The sequence below is a fragment of the Bombina bombina genome, chromosome 6, assembly GCF_027579735.1.
Source record: "Bombina bombina isolate aBomBom1 chromosome 6, aBomBom1.pri, whole genome shotgun sequence".
NCBI classification, from domain to species: Eukaryota; Metazoa; Chordata; class Amphibia; order Anura; family Bombinatoridae; genus Bombina; species Bombina bombina.
Genome location: NC_069504.1, coordinates 430,692,365 through 430,708,323, shown reverse-complemented (window position 1 = coordinate 430,708,323; position 15,959 = coordinate 430,692,365). Strand labels below are relative to the sequence as shown.

The window sequence follows — 15,959 nt, the reverse complement described above, 5'->3', positions numbered from 1 at the left end:
TTCCAGGTACTGTGTGAGGTCCATGGATCTTGCAGTGTTTGTGGATGCTTTGTTAGTTCTGTGGTCGATTTGACTCGCTTATGTTTTTTCCACCTCTTCTTCTTCCCAGGGTGGTTGCCTAGAGGGAGTGTCAGTGATTTTATCTGCTCAGGTTGGTCTTGCAGAGTTTGGTATGCGGCTCTAGTTCAGAGATCCAGTTGCCCTCTTTGGTCATTTTCTTTGTATCCAGACTTTTGGTCTTTAGGTGTGATTTTTCATACAGATCTAAAATCTCTAAGCTTGATGGCATGGAGTTTGAAGGAATAATTTTTAAACAGAGAGGGTTCTCTGGTTCTGTTGTTGAGATTCTGATACAGGTTTGTGAGCCTGTTCCGAGGAAGTTTTATTATACGGTTTAAAGAACCCCTTTTCCTGGAGTAAGAATCATGTTTTTTTTATGGCATTCTTTAAGAATTCCTAGGATTTTTTCATTTTTGCAGGATGGTTTGGATAAGGGTATATCCACCAGTCTTTTGAATGGGTCAGATTTCAGCTTTTAGTTTTTTCCTCTGGAAGATTGCTTATCTTTCAGATATTCATAGTTTTGTTCAGGCTTTGGCTAGAATTAAGTCGGTTGTTAAACCAATGTTTTCCTTCTTGGAGTCTTATTTTGGTTTTGATGGTTTTGCAGGCTACTCCTTTTTGAGCTTATGCATGAGGTTTTGTTTCTTTTGCCTGTTTCTAAGGCTTAAATAGTTTCTGAGTTATCTGTGCTTTCATGTGATCTTCATTATCTTGTTTTGTTTTTTTAAGGATAATGCAGTTTTTAGGGCTAAATTTGTTTTCTTGCCTAGGGTTGTATCTTCTGTCTGTATCAGATGGAAACTTGTTTTTCCTTCTTTGTGTCCTAATCCCTAAATTCTTCAGGGAGTGTTTGCATATTTTGGATGTTGTTAGATCGTTAAAGTATTATATTAACGCTGCTTTAGTTTGTTTGTTCTCTTTTCTGGTTCCAAGAAAGGACAGGAAGCTTCTGCCATTTCTTTGACTTCTTGGTTAAGACTTCTGATTCATAATGCTCTTTTGGAAGCTGGATAGCCGCTATCTTAACGGATTACTGCTCATTTTACTAGTTGTTTCCTTTTCTTGGCCTGGAATAAAGCTTCAGTTGTCCAACTTTGCAAGACAGCTTTTTAGTCTTTTTTTCTATACTTTTACTAAATATTCAATTTCAATGTTTTTTGTTTTTTTTTTGCTGCTTCTGAGGCAGCCTTTGGTAGGAAGTCCTTCAGGCAGTTGTCTCAGGATGATTCTTTGCTTGTTGGTAATTTTTTTCATTGTATTGTTTTGTTCTTTTCTGTAATCGCTTGGGGTTGTAGATTTAGTTTTTCAGTGAAAAAGATGTTTCTTAAATCCCTCACTTTGTTTCATTACTCGTGGACTCCACTAATTGAGTTTTAGTTCCAAGGAGTAATTGATCGTAGACTCTCACCACCTGTATTAAAGAAATCATCATTTATGCTTACGTGATATAATAATTTATTTTGTGGTGGTGAGAGTCCACGAGACCCCCCACCATTTGTTTTGTTCTGGTGTTTTTTTATTGTGCACATTTTTTTTCCCTGCTCCTATTTTTTGCTCTTTTTTTTTTCCTACCTCTTTTGCTTGGCTATACATTAAACTATAAAATCCCTCCTACCTCACTGGCACCTCAATCTAAAATTTTTGGTGTTTGGGAATCTTTTCCTCCTCTTAGGGATAGGGAACAGTAATTCCCAGGAGCAAGGGGTCATGGACTCTAACCACCAAAGGAATTTATCAGGTAAGTATAAATTATGTTTTTCCTGATTCAGATAGAGCATAAAACTGAAGATCTTGCACAAAGCTGCTTACTACTCCCTTCACAGAACAGCGCAAACTGGCTTTAACCAGAATAGAAAGAGGCGTGTGAGGCCCCAGTGCTCAACTGAGCAGGAGTAAAAATACATTTGATTGTCTTGTTTGAGAAACAGATGCCTCACATGTCCCCAACTGGCAACTTCATTAAATAGTACCCACAAAACACCAGTATCAACTTCATCAGTGAAGTGGCAACTCCGGGAGGCTGGCCTTCTAAACAGAGTTGCAAAGAAAAAGCCATATCTTAGACTGGTCAATAAAAAGAAAAGATTAAGATGGGAAAAAGAACACAGATACTGGACAGAGGAAGATTGGAAAAAAGTGTTATGGACTGACAAATCTTTTGAGGCGTTCTAATCACCAACAAGAACATTCATGAGACGCAGATCAAATGAAAATATGCTGGAGGAGTGCTCAACCCATCTGTCAAACATGGTGGAAGCAATGTGATGGGGATGATTTGGTGGTGGTTAAGTGGGGGATTTTTGCAGGGTAAAGAAAAGGGACTTTGAAAAAGGAAGGCTATCACTCCATGCCATGCCATGCCATGCCATACCCTGTGGACAGCACTTGATTAGATCCAATTTCCTCCTACAACAGGACAGTGACCCAAAGCACAGCTCCAAGCTATGCAAGAACTATTTGAGGGAGAAGCAGTGTGCTGATATTCTGTATTTAATGGAGTGGGCAGCACAGAGAGATTTCAACCGTATTAAGCTGTTGTGTGGGCAGCTTGACTGTATAGTACGTAAGAAGTGCCCATCAAGCCAGTCTAACTTGTGGTAGGGGGTTCAGGAAGCATGGGGTGAATTCTCTTCAGACTACTTTAACAAATTGACAATTAGAATGCCATGTATATTTTCAGGAAAAATAAGGAAATGTGTAAGTGAAACACCAAACTTTTGATCGAACGCTAGTGTGTAGTGTGTGTATGTATGTATGTATGTGTATATATATATATATATATATATATATATATATATATATAAAATACTTTGGGTTTTTTTTGTTTTGTTTTTGCAATTTATTACTAGTCTGGGTTTAGTGGGTTCATTTACATATGTTCTATCCAAAGCTAGTGTGTGTGTATGTATGTATGTATGTGTGTGTATATATATATATAAAATACGTTTTTTTTGTTTGTTTTTTTTTGCAATTTATTACTAGTCTGGGTTTAGTGGGTTCATTTACATATGTTCTATCCAAAGCTAGCGTGTATGTATGTATGTGTGTGTATATATATATATATATATATATATATATAAAATACGTTTTTTTTGTTTGTTTGTTTTTGCAATTTATTACTAGTCTGGGTTTAGTGGGTTTATTTACATATGTTCTATCCAAAGCCACTTTAGTAAGAAATACATAAAAAATCTTGAATTTTAGATTGTATTAGTAAAGGATTATCCTGTTCATTCAAGAACCCTGATTGTGGGTCTTCCTAATACTCCACCACAGGAAACCCATAATAAACAATAACTAAACAGCATTTCACATAAATTGCTTGTGGAAAAAACGGAGACACAGGGAGGGACAAGCCTTGACGGAGGGAAAATACTGGTAGTCCTATAGCGGACTGAACGGACAAAAGAACTTCACAGACACAGACTGAGGTTTCTCCCTGATTGTGTTAAATGCATTTTATACTATTTATCTTGTGTTTTTCACCGTGTGCTGTATGCCAATAAATTAAATCTTCTACCTTGAAGTGGGGTTGTGCTCTCCTCTTTTGTCTTGCTACAAATTACAAAATAGTACTTTAAAATAAACGCCTACTGGCCATTGCACTGTAAAGAAGTAAGATTTTCTTGGTTTTTAGTAGAAGGCACACTTGACAGCAGTTTTACTTATAAAGCGAACACAGATAATGTCTTTGAGCTTCTCTCACAGTGCTTTCTGCATGACGTACACATAGCACATTAGAGTGTGAGGGTTAGCCAGGCAGATAAAGAGTGAAAGAGCTTCCTAAATTCTGAGCTATCCATGAACTCCTTGTATATCACCCACACAGCAAACACATAAATCTCCGTGGTGCTCAGATAAACCTCATTGGTGACAAAGTTAAACTCATTGCTTATTAAAGCATCTAAGTGGAAGCCAGGCAGCCAATTCCGCTACCCAGACACAGTTTGTGGCTATAAAAAGCAAGAGGAGACACTACTGGGCTTCTTTACTAGTAATTGTGGAGCACATAAGTTAGTCACCCACTGTGACAATAATAGCCCCTTGACTTACTCCACTTATTAGCTACAGGGTTCAGACAGGAAATGTTTTTTTTTTTGTATTACCTTTTTAAACTATGCATATATCAAAAACAAATACAAGTAATAATGAAAGTGATTACTATGTAGAAAATGCAGATATATTTATTTTTACTGATTGCGAGGGGAGATTTATCTGTCTGGCAAGGGGCTCACTGTTCTACCTACATTTTGAGTGGAAAACTCTTTCTTCTATTGCTATTAGTGGGACTTTTTTTTTTCTTCAAAAATTATCTTAATATTTCTAATTCTTTGCAAACCTATTATATGGTTATATTAATTGCATTTACCATTTTCAGGTAAACAAGTTGTTTTGAAATAGTGCTATCTTTTTTCTATAGAGGGCAAAAACAAAACATTTTGAAGTTATATATTATAAACTGTTAAATGATTTCAAACATAAGTTTTAGTTGTATGAAAAGAGATGCTTACTGAAATTTAAATCAGGCTTATGACAATTCCATTAAATATTTATGTTACAGTCAAACAACCAGATAGTAATTATATAATTCATACAACTTTTTCTTCAAAAAAAGCATTCATTACTTTTGGGAAATAAGAACCTGGCCACCAGGAGGAGGCAAAGACACCCCAGCCAAAGACTTAAATACTCCTCCCACTCCCCTCATCCCCCAGTCATTCTTTGCCTTTCGTCCCAGGAGGTTGGCAGAGAAGTGTCAGAAGTTTGTTTTCGTCTCTTATGGAGGGTAGTACTCTTCGACATGGGACGGGAGTTTTAAGTAATCCTGTCAGTCTCTCAGTGAGGGCTTGGATGGAAGTTAGAGTCCAGAGATGCAGGAAGAGTCTTTCTGCGAAACCATTACGACTCATTTTAACAACTCCACAAGCAATCAGCGTTGTCGAACTTCGCTTCGCTGCCTGCTTTATTCTCTCAAGTCCATGGCGAAGGCGAGGCTACTTTTCGTCACATTTGAAGGGCCGTGTTCCTGTTCCATGGCATAGATTCCGGTAAGATCGTTTCATTTTACTTCTTCATGATTGTACTGTAACTCATTTGTTCCTACGAACTCACATGAAAAATACAGGGTCTCAGTGGGACTCCTTTAGTATCTTGAAATCAAGGGTTAATATCTCCTGAGGGAGATTATTGAACAGGGTTTTCTTTTACTCATGTTTGTTATGTGATTTAATCTGCTTATGTGTAGTGTTAACTGGGCTTGTGGCTTTTGGAACATAACGGCCTTTCGAAGTGACATGACCTTACAGTTGGGCGCCCTTTTTTTGGACTGTACGGTTCACCTTGTGACCGGGCGTGTTTACGTTCTGCTCTCTCATTTCTGCATTCCTTAATGTGTGGCGACTGAGAATTCTAGTCCGCTGGTGTCTAGTTCAAAGGAGGTGGTGAGTGCCCCAGCCATTGTGGGTGTCAGGTGCCATTTAAATTGTTTTATATTTAGTCCATTTTATTGGTATCCTTTATCCTGTTATGGAGGATACTGATGTTGAAATTGTTCAACTTTCTGAATCAGATTCTTCGTCCTGTGACGAATGCGAATTGGCCCCATAGACTCAGGTCAGTCAGTTATGTTCTTTAGGCCGTTCTAGAGCGCCTTGTTCCTCTGGCTCGGGGATTCAAGGGACTGCTGAGCCACCCGCCTCGGGGGGGCAAGTTCCCTAGCGCTCCCTACTACTACACATGCGACTAACCCAAGTTATGTTTTTTCCTCCTCCTCGGAGGGTGGATTGTTCCCCCCGGAGGTTGTGGCATGTTTTCGCTTTTACATACTTTTGGCGCTTGCGCGTCTACAAAGTCCAGATGTTTATTTGCGATTGTGTTCGTGCCCGATTGCCTCTGGTTTCTGGGCCACAGGAGGGTATGTGCAGTTCCCTGCGGGTGTAACTGTTTCTAAGGGTTGTGCCTTTACAGGCTGGCTCGCCTTCATGTTCTACTCTGACATGTTTTTGAGCTGTTTGGGGACCCTGTCCTTTTCCGTATGGGACTCATCAGTCTCCTCCTTCGAATGGCTCACCTCGCTGCTTGGGTTCAGATCTTCTGTCTCGCGGCTTATTCAGACACGTGGCGCCTATTATACCTTGCTGGTCAGGTTGGGGTGCAGAGTGCTATTAACATTATTTATGTTTCTTGATATTTGTTTTACACTCCTCTCTCTCTCTCTCTCTCTCTCTCTCTCTTCTCTCTCTATCTCCCCCCTCTGTCTCTCTCTCTCCCCCTCTCTCCCATCTCTCTCTCTCTCCCATCTCTCTCTCTCCCCTCTCTCTATATGTTGTCTGCAGAGTCCAGACATTTTTTTTGAGAATGTGTGCATGCCCTATTGTCCCGGGTCTTCCGCCTTGGGGTGGGCCTCTACAGTGCCCCACGGGTGTAACTGTTCCGGAGTGCTGTGCCTTTCGTTACAGGATTGCGCGCCTTAACGTGTTGCTTAGACATCTTTTTCAGTTATTGAATGACCCTATCGTTAACAGATATGGGAACTTTCAGTCTGATAATTCGAATGGTGCACCTCATTAGACATGTGGGGTTATCTACTGATTGTCTTTATTTGAGATCTTTCCCAGTTTTTATGAAGGATAGGGCTCCGTTTGGCTGGTCCTGCGCATAGGCCTGTGTCTTTTGGGCGTTAACCTTTGGGTTGCCTTATATTTTGTATCTGATGGGATGTCTTTTATTTGTGTTTTCCTACGGGAACCATCTGGGATCGATACTCTTGTTACTTTTCCGGAAGTTTGTTTGGATATGTTAGTCCTATGTTTTATAATGTCTGTTTTTGTTTTTCCCCTATGTGTGAGACTTTATACAGCTTGCTGGTTAGGACCCTAAGTACAGGCTGGTCCTATTGGGTTAATTTGGTTTTGTGGCTGTTCAGACACGTGGCGCTTTTCTGCCGGACCGGTTCGGTAGTGGCGCTGATTGCTCAAGCTATCTTTGTTTTAATGTTCAACCAAGGATTCTAGAGGACCTGTGGGTCGCGAGGCGGGAAAGGATTGTTTCAGTCCTTATAGCCTTCAGTCATAGATGACTGGGCAGTTCCGCTGCGTCTTTTTTTTTACATCTGATTTCATCAGAACTTAAGAGTTTCCTCCTCCATATGGGGGAGGGCTGGTGGGCATAACGCCCCATTACCACTGAGGAGTGGTTTGGCCTTCAGTTTTAGGCTTCTGGATGTCCTATTGGTGCTTTATCCAACAGCTTGTATGGATAGCTGTACGGCATGTGGAAGGTTTTCTATTTTAAAACCTTTTGCAAATTTTGGCCCCTTAAGGTGCCAAAATTTGCAAAAGGTTTTAAAATAGAAAACCTTCCACATGCCGTACAGCTATCCATACAAGCTGTTGGATAAAGCACCAATAGGACATGCCGTTTCTAGTGTTTCTAGATCCGTTTTTTTACTCCGGGCCGCGTAGGGTCTGTCTGAGTTATGGGGCCTTTGGGTCTTCTTCCTTTGTCTCCGGCTGAGTTAGATCTCCTTTGGGGATCTGTGTTCTGGACGTTGGTTGCTCCCTGTAGGGACTTGCATAGCTCAGGGTTTTCCGGAGCTGAGAAGGCTTAGCACCTTTCTATTCTCTGTGTCCTCTGCCTGTGTGGAGCTGATGGGGAGACCAGCCCTGCTAGTGGGTTTTTTAAACTTTGAGGTATCCCTTTTGTTCTCCTGAGGCCATTGTGAAGTCCCATCATTAGGCTTGGAGAGTTTGACTTTATCTAGGGGTGATTCCTTCCTTTGGTCGGGGTTTTCGAGTTCTCTTTGCTGTCCTGATTCTCTGGATATGCTCCATTCCCTTTGTCTGTTTTTTTTACCATTAGGGGTGTTTAGTTCCAGGGTATAGTTGCCTGAACTATTAGGTACCCCGGACCTGTTTTTCTTCCTGAGTCTTCCTCTTCTGGGGTTTTGCTACTGTCCCAGTTTTGGATTGTTTTGGCTCTCAGGGCTGGTCGGGATGTTTCACGCTGGTGGGAACAGGAGCTATGTCTTTGCTCCATCTACCTAACCGGGTCAGGGTTGGCCCAGTTTATCTGAGTATTTATTGCTCCTTGCCACAGAGTAACCCATGTCATCTGGTGTTAGGTGGGTGGTTTGGGCCTCATGATTGGTGGGTTTCTACTCAGCTGCTGGTGCTGATTTCCAGTTTCTAGTGCGCTTAGGGTTGCATTCCCCTGTTAGTTTGCCAGTGTACCCGTGGATTCTCTGCTCAGGCGAATGGGTTGGCTGTTCCTCTGTTGGGCGAACTACTAGTGAGGGGGTCCTTTCTAGGACATTTGACTTTCGACCTCTTCCCTTTTTCTTTAGGGGATATTCTCTTCTTAGGGAGACAGAGCCTTTCTTAGGGCTTCTCCTGGTCGGGAAGTGGAAGGTGGACTGGGTTTCACCTGGAATCTTGCTGGTTCCATGTCAGACTGTGGGGCCTTGTTTTGATAGATCCTTGGGTCTATGGCCTTGTCTGTTTTCAGAGTTGGATTGTACTTGTACTCTGGGAGGATGACTCTGCCATTTTTACTCTCATTCCTGTACCATTTTCGGGATTCCTTGTTCCCTTGTATTGGGGCCCAGCTGGGTCTGTAGGTCAGGATGCCAGAGCGGTCTATGAGTCACAGTATCCTTTGGGATGTGTAAGCTTGCTGAGTCTATTCTGAAAGCTCAGTCTGAAGGAGATGGTTTTTCCTTTCTCCTTGCTCCTTTGACAGGAGACGGTTTCCTTTTCCTTTTGTTTCTGCGGGTATTCTCTCCTTCTCGGGGGGCCTAGATGTTCTCCTTTTTAGGGACCTGTGAGTAGGTCCGGTGGCTTCGGTTGCCTGGAGCGTGTCCTCTGTCGGGGGCTGTTTTGTGCAGTCCGTTTCTCGATGACTGCTTCTTCTTTCTTCCTTGCAAGCTCTCTCTGTGTCGTCCTGTTATGGACTCTGTGTTCTCGAACTGGGGGTTTCGCCTGGGTCTATTACACGCTATTTCATGGTCGAATACTTGGGTATTCTATGTGCAGGCGCTGGGAGGACTTTGCCTCTTTAGTGTGTTCCATGATTTCAGGTTGTTGGGGAGACGTCTTTTCGGTGTCTGTGCCCGGTGTTATCCCGGGTCTCGCCTGGTATAGGCGTGGCCTCTTTCCCTGTTTGGGTTCATTTGGGTCTCTGTGTGTTGGGCCCACTCTTGGAGGTGCTGTTTTTTGTATTGAGGGACTTTCGGTTCCTCTGTCCTCTTTTGCCTTGTTCCCCTTGGGGTTTTCGGTTGGTTCACACTTTATTTGTGAGGGGTGAGTGGTGGGGGACCATCTGTTGGTTTTTCCTTGATTTTTTATTGGGTAGAGATTCAGGCCTGGTGATCTCAGTATGGGCTGCCTATTGTACCCTCCCGTTTTGGCATTCAGTGTCCTCTTTAGCTTGGGTATTGTTTCCCAAAAGTAATGAATGCAGCTGTTGACTCTTTCCATTTAAGAAGTATTTAAGCCTTTGGCTGGGGGTGTCTTTGCCTCCTCCTGATGGCCAGGTTCATATTTCCCAAAAATAATGAATGCAGCTGTGGACTCTTTCCATCTGAAGAATAGAAAATTATCAGGTAAGCCTAATTTAAGTTTTCGAACTGTAGTTGTTACCCAGCACAGCTATAATAGAACCTGCAACTCCGACTTAGATATTAGTTGTGGTCATCATTATAGCAGTTTAACATTTTTAGATATAAAGTCATTTGTACTGTTAGTGACAGCTTAGCTTCTGCCTAATAAGACAGAAAATGTGTGGAACTCTCTGTTGCGAAGGTAGGGAATGTACCATCATAATAGTAAGAGAGGCTTTTTCTGTTAGAACCATGCTGTAAAACGTTTAAACATAACATTGATTTTAATTGACCAAAGGTGTAAGTTTTTTAAATTCTTAATTTATCTATAGGCAAACATTGATTGAGCTTAAAGAAAAAGATATCCCAGAACTAAGAAATAGACTTGCTGCCACAAACAGGGAAATACAGAGGCTAAAAAATGATGTGGAAGAACAGGAAACTCTTCTTGCCACATTTATGTCTGAGGAAGAAAGCGCCAAGGCCTGTTTGCAAGATATTTCCCTAATGGAAAGATACCAAGTAAGTTAATCTTGCTGGCTGTCATTAAAATCACTCAGTGTAATCTCTACATACTTTTCATTAAAGGGACAGTCTATTCCAGAATTTTTATTGTTTAAAAAGATAAATAATCCCTTTATTACCCATTCCCCATTTTTGCATAATCAACACTCTTATAGTTATACACTTTTTATCTCTGTGATTACCTTGTTTCTAAGCCTCTGCAGACTGCCTTTTTCTCAGTTCTTTTGACAGACGTGCATTATAGCTAATCACTGCTGACTCTTAAATAACTACGCAGGAGTGAGCACAAAGTTATATATATATATATATATGACACACATAAACTAGCAGTTCAACAGCTTAGAAATTAGCATATGAATCAACCTAGGTTTAGCTTTCCACAAATAATAGCAAGAGAGCAAAGCAAGTTTGATGATAAAAGTAAATTGGAAAGTTGTTTAAAATTACATGCCCTATCTGAATCATGAAAGTTTAATTTTGACTAGACTGCCCCTTTAAAGCATGTCTTCATTGCATTATCAGAATCCCAATCACAAATCTGATGAGAAACAATAAACTGACTTTTAACTAATGAGTTTCTGCCATTCCAAGTTCTGTTATCATAGGGTTGTGTGTGTTTTTTTTATATATACAGCTACAATGTTATCTTTCAAAGTGTCATAAGGTGAAACCTTGGTCCTGTGATATTTGGATTCAAGCTGTACCTCAGTGACTGACTTATACACCAAAGCATACATCTGTTAATAGCTCTATTTCTTGTTTCAAGAAAAGAAGTGTTGTCTATTAGTAGTAATATAAAGATGCTAATATAAATTAATCATTTTATGTAATCTTCTGGCATGACCTTTTACGTGTTTCTATTTAAGATGGAATTGAGAGATGTAGAACGGAAAATAGCACAGTATGCCACTAAACTGCAAGGAGTAGACCTTAATCGCACTGTCCAGCAGGTTAACCAGGAGAAACAAGAAAAACAGCACAGTTTAGATAATGGTAAGATTTATTTTTCCTTTTTTTAGTACATTTATTCAGAAGTTTGGATTGGAAAAGGCCTGGTTATTACTGAATTTGTATTTATATGAATTTAATATATATTTTTCACCTTAGATTTCTGAAATAATTCAAAATTGTATTAGTATTGGATATATAAGCAGTACTTTGTGCCTGAAACACAATTTTTTTTGCTAGTGCATGGAAGTGGTGGGGTTAATGGTGGCTGCCTCAGATGCTCTCTCCTCCAGATTTTATGTACAACTTTCTCTTCTGTGTCAATGGAACAGAGGTCACGAAAACGTATATCAGATTATTTTCCTGGATCAGGGGCCTCATTATAATGGCTAAACTGGACAGTAATCTTGACTGATGCAAGCCTTCTGGGCATGGGTTGCTCTGGGGTTCTCTGAGGGCACAAGGGGTTTTGTTACATATCAACATCCTGGTACTCAAAGCATTCCTCAAAACTCTAAAGAGTTGGCCCAATCTCAAAAAGGAACCTTTCATTTGGTGCCAATGGACAATGTCACAGCAGTTGCTTATCTCATAAGATGGGTAGAGTCCTCTCATAGTGTGAACTGATTCCTGGAGTCAACAAATTGGAAGTTGGACTTTCTCAGTTGCCAACATCCCCATCCAGGGGCATGATTTTTACATCACGTTTTTGACCAGATTGTGAAGTGCAGAGGAAGACCAGAGATGCACCTTTTTTTCTGATCTTTTTAACCACAAACTTTCCTGCTATTTAGACAGGTTCCAGGACCATAAGGAAGTTTTGATGGATGTTTTAGTGGTGCTTTGGTCATTTAAACTGAAGTACATGCTACTGAGGTTGATAGTCAGAATCAAGCAGGAATAGGCATCAGTAATTGGTATACAGATCTAGTTCAAATGTCCTTTTTCCCCTGTATCAGAGTCCTCTCTCTTATCAAGATCTTGGGGCCTTAGCTTCGACAGCCTGGTGAATGAATGCATGATTTTGGCTGATAGAGGCCAAAGGAAGCCTGTTATCCGACATATCTACCATACGTTCTGACATGGTGTGCAGCTAGTTTAATGTGAAAGCCTTTTAAAATGCTAGAATTATGGAGTTACTACAGGAAGGTTTGGAGAAATGTTTTTCTGCCAGTTCTCTTAAGGGTCAGATTGCTGCCTTGTCTTGTTTCATTCTGCTGATTCTTTCTTGGTCTTAAGGGTTCTTCAAGCCCTTCCTTTTGAACATATGTATGATCTAGATAAGCGGTCGCCAACCAGTGGTCCATGAGAAGATGTTGGTGGTCCTTGACACCATCAAGCAGGAATAAATCTTCTCTGTAGTTGTTGCCCCCATCGCCCTGCAACTCCCTACAGTGCCTGGCTAGACTTCAGTGAAAACCGATGGAGAAGTTAAATTACAATCTCCCTATGCACGTTGCGTAGTACAGTGCAACTTGCTTAGCTAGATTGTATTTTTAACTCCTCCCGCCCAGCGCGCATGCTTCCATTCTAAAGCCAGCAGAGGTTGGTATAGTCTTGGCTTGGAATAGTGGAATTAAACTATATAAAAAAAAAAAAAAATCTCTCTTATGTTTATTTTCTTCCCTTTATAGTATTTATTTTTCTTCCCTTTGTAATAGTTTTCCTAATTCCTTCAGATGGACTTACATCACTGTTTGTCTTCCTCCCCTCCATATTCTTCTTTTATTAAATATTATTTTTCATTCTAATAATTTTCCCGCGCAGAAAGCCATTCCACCTGAATTCCTGTATATGCCATCCAGCAGATTAGCCATATTCCACCAGTATTATAGTAATTGCCAGTAACATCAGTCGTGGTTAGCTCAAATCCATATTGAGAGCTTTCTGATATAAACTTAATTTATGTCTCCAATATCTGTCCATGATCATAAGTAGTTTTGAATAATTCAAACTGGGGAGGTAACTTGGAAGTCTTGTGGTTCTTTTAAACATAATTCTTTTTTCCCCACTTTCTGCCTCTCTGTTTCCAGCTCAAAGGTTGGCACTCGCCCTTTATCTGTTATTTGGAAGTATTCTCTCAGTTTTATCATTTAGTTAGTTAATTCCAAAAACATTATTCTTACAAATGTGTAAATATATACCTAATGTAAACTTAGCTATGATTATACTAGTTATATACACACACACATTATAGAGGTTTATACCTTTTAAAAAAAAATCATGTTAGTGTTCCACAGGATTCAAAATTGTGAGTTTAGTGGTCCCTGAGGTCCGAAAGGTTGGTGACCTCTGGTCTAGATCAGGGGTGCCCAATAGGTTGATCGCGATCTAACAGCCAATCGCAAAGGCGCTGCTGGTAGATTATGGCCGTTTGTGACGATTAGGGTTAACCAATCTGACTTTTGGGCCAGACATCCTGCCTGATTTTATTACCCTCACACTTCCCCCCACCATGTGTGTAACTCTCTCTCCCCTCTTCACTACAGATAGGTTTTAAACTAAGAAAAGCTATCTGTAAGGAGGAGAGATCTGTTGGATTTTAATGTATTTTTATTTTTTTTAAAGCAAAAGTGTGCTTTTTTTAGTGGGTAGATCTCATTGAGATGGTCATTTGAAAAGTAGATCTTGGCACAAACAAGTGTGGGCACTCCTGTTAATTTCATAAGCTCTCTGTGTTTCTGAGTTTTTTTATTTATCCTGCAAGCCACCTTTGTTACAAATGATTACACATGGACAGTCAGGAAATGGTGGTACCTTCTTTATGTCCAGCTTTTAAGAATGATAGTGGCTTATTTACAACATTGGTGGTGTTTGGGCTCTTAAGTTTTATAGACTTTTTTTCTGCAACTTTCACTTTCCTAGACCTTGCGGTGGTCATAAGACTACAGCTATTCAGTTGGCAACAGGTCCTGTTTTGCACTTCATTTGCACTGCTTCCGTCCTTTCATGTCCTCTGGCTTTCATACTCTGCTTTGCCATATGTGTAACTAAGATTGATCTTACATGTGATGATTATGAAAGAAATACATTTATTTCATACAGGTGGTGAGAGTCCACGATCCATTACTCTTGGGAATAACTCTTCCTGACCAATAGGAGGCAACAATTCCCAAACTCCAAGAGCCCTATAAAACCCAACCTTCCAATATGGTAACTAGTTGTTTCTTTGCCTCCTCTGAAAGCAGGTGAAGAATGAAGGTGCTCCAGATGTTTTCTATGAGAGGGGTCTCAGACTGAGTTGAAGCCCAGTTTTCCCCTCATATTGTTGTTGTTTTGACAAAGGAATGTATTGGAAGTATTACGTAGTGGCACTATTACAGCTTTTTGGGAGTCAGTCACAAGTTAGTATTTCCTGTGTAGAAGCAGCTACTTCTGTTTGGCTGGATAATCTATCTGAAAAGTATTCGAAAGATGATTCTGCTTATGAAGATTTTCTAAACCTTTTGGTTTTATTGAAATCTGACAATGCTTTCATTTGTGATGCAGTTATGGACATAATTAAGATTCATTCTAAGAGTATGTCATAAGAAGTTTATATGGTGTCTGAATACAGACTTTTCTTTCCAGGAAAATATATTGTTTGATTCTGGGCTAGATTTGATCATTTCTACTCTGACTGGTGGTAAAGGAGCTTTTCTTTCCCAAAGCTCCTAATAGTTTTTCTTCCTTTCATCAGAACAGGGAAAATAGACTTTCTTCCTCCTCTCAGAAACAAGGAAATTCCAGTTCTTCATGGAAGCCTAGTTCAAATTGGAGCAGATTGAAGCAGTCTAAGAGGCCTGCTTCCTCAACCAAGTCAGCATAAAAGGTGCAGCCCGACCTGGATATTCTGATAGGGAGCAGATTTATTTTGATCTGTTCAGGATGCCTGAGTTCAAAATATTGTTTCTCAGGGTTACCAAATAGGTTTTAGGGTGAGGCCTCTCAGAAGAAGGTTTCATTTATCTCATGTTCCAATGGCTCCTTTAAAAGCAAGAACCTTCTTTCAGTCTGTCTCAGATCTAGTATCTATGGGTATCATAGTTCCAGTTCCAATTTGAAACAAGGATTAGGATTGTATTCAAACCTCTTCATTGTTATGAAGAAAGCGGAGACTTTCAAGCCAGTTCTTGATTTAAAGTCTTTGAAAATGTTTCTGAGATTACCTACTGGTTTTGGTGTAGCAAGGTCAGTTTATGTCCACAATAGATTTAAAGGATGCATATCTACATGTTCCTTTGCACAGGGATCATTATCAGTTTCTAAAGTTTGCCTTCCTAGACAAATATTACCAGTTTGTTGCTCTTCCATTTAGTCTGGCTACTGATTCAAGAAATTTGTCAAAGGTTTTGGGTACTCTCATTACAGTGATAAGAGCTCAGGGTATTTCAGTTTTTCCTTACCTGGACAATATCTTGCTACAAGCTCAATCTTTTCATTAAGCAGTATCTCACACCCACAGACTTGTGTTTTTTTTTCAGCAGCATAGTTGGAAAATACATTTTCTAAATGTTTCTCTTGTTCCTCAATCAAGAGTCACTTTTCTGGGTTTTCAAATAGACTCAGCTTCTATGAGACTATCTTTGACAGCGCTAAGAAGGTTAAAGCTGGTTGTAGCTTGTTCAAACCTTCATTCTGTTCTTTGTCCTTCAGTATACCTTTGTGTGGAGGTTTTATTCCTAATGATTGCCGCATTGGATGCTATTCCATTTGCTCGGTTTCACATGAGGCTTCTTCAGCTTTGCATGATCTGGCAATGGTGCAGGGATCATACTCTGCTTTCCCAAGATCTGTTTGGATGACATGACCGTTTCTGTCCTGGTGGCTGGTTCATCATATTATT

The 15,959-nt window shown here is 40.2% G+C and overlaps 1 protein-coding gene across 1 annotated transcript in view; it reads left to right on the top strand.

Moving 5' to 3' along the window:
- The window catches only part of RAD50 (RAD50 double strand break repair protein), a 917,823-nt gene that overhangs the window by 667,382 nt on the left and 234,482 nt on the right, over positions 1-15,959 (top strand). The window contains exons 13-14 of the mRNA XM_053719284.1: positions 9,994-10,183; positions 11,053-11,179. Of these exons, the coding sequence (XP_053575259.1) occupies positions 9,994-10,183; positions 11,053-11,179 (317 nt within the window). The remainder of the gene's footprint in view (positions 1-9,993; positions 10,184-11,052; positions 11,180-15,959) is intronic.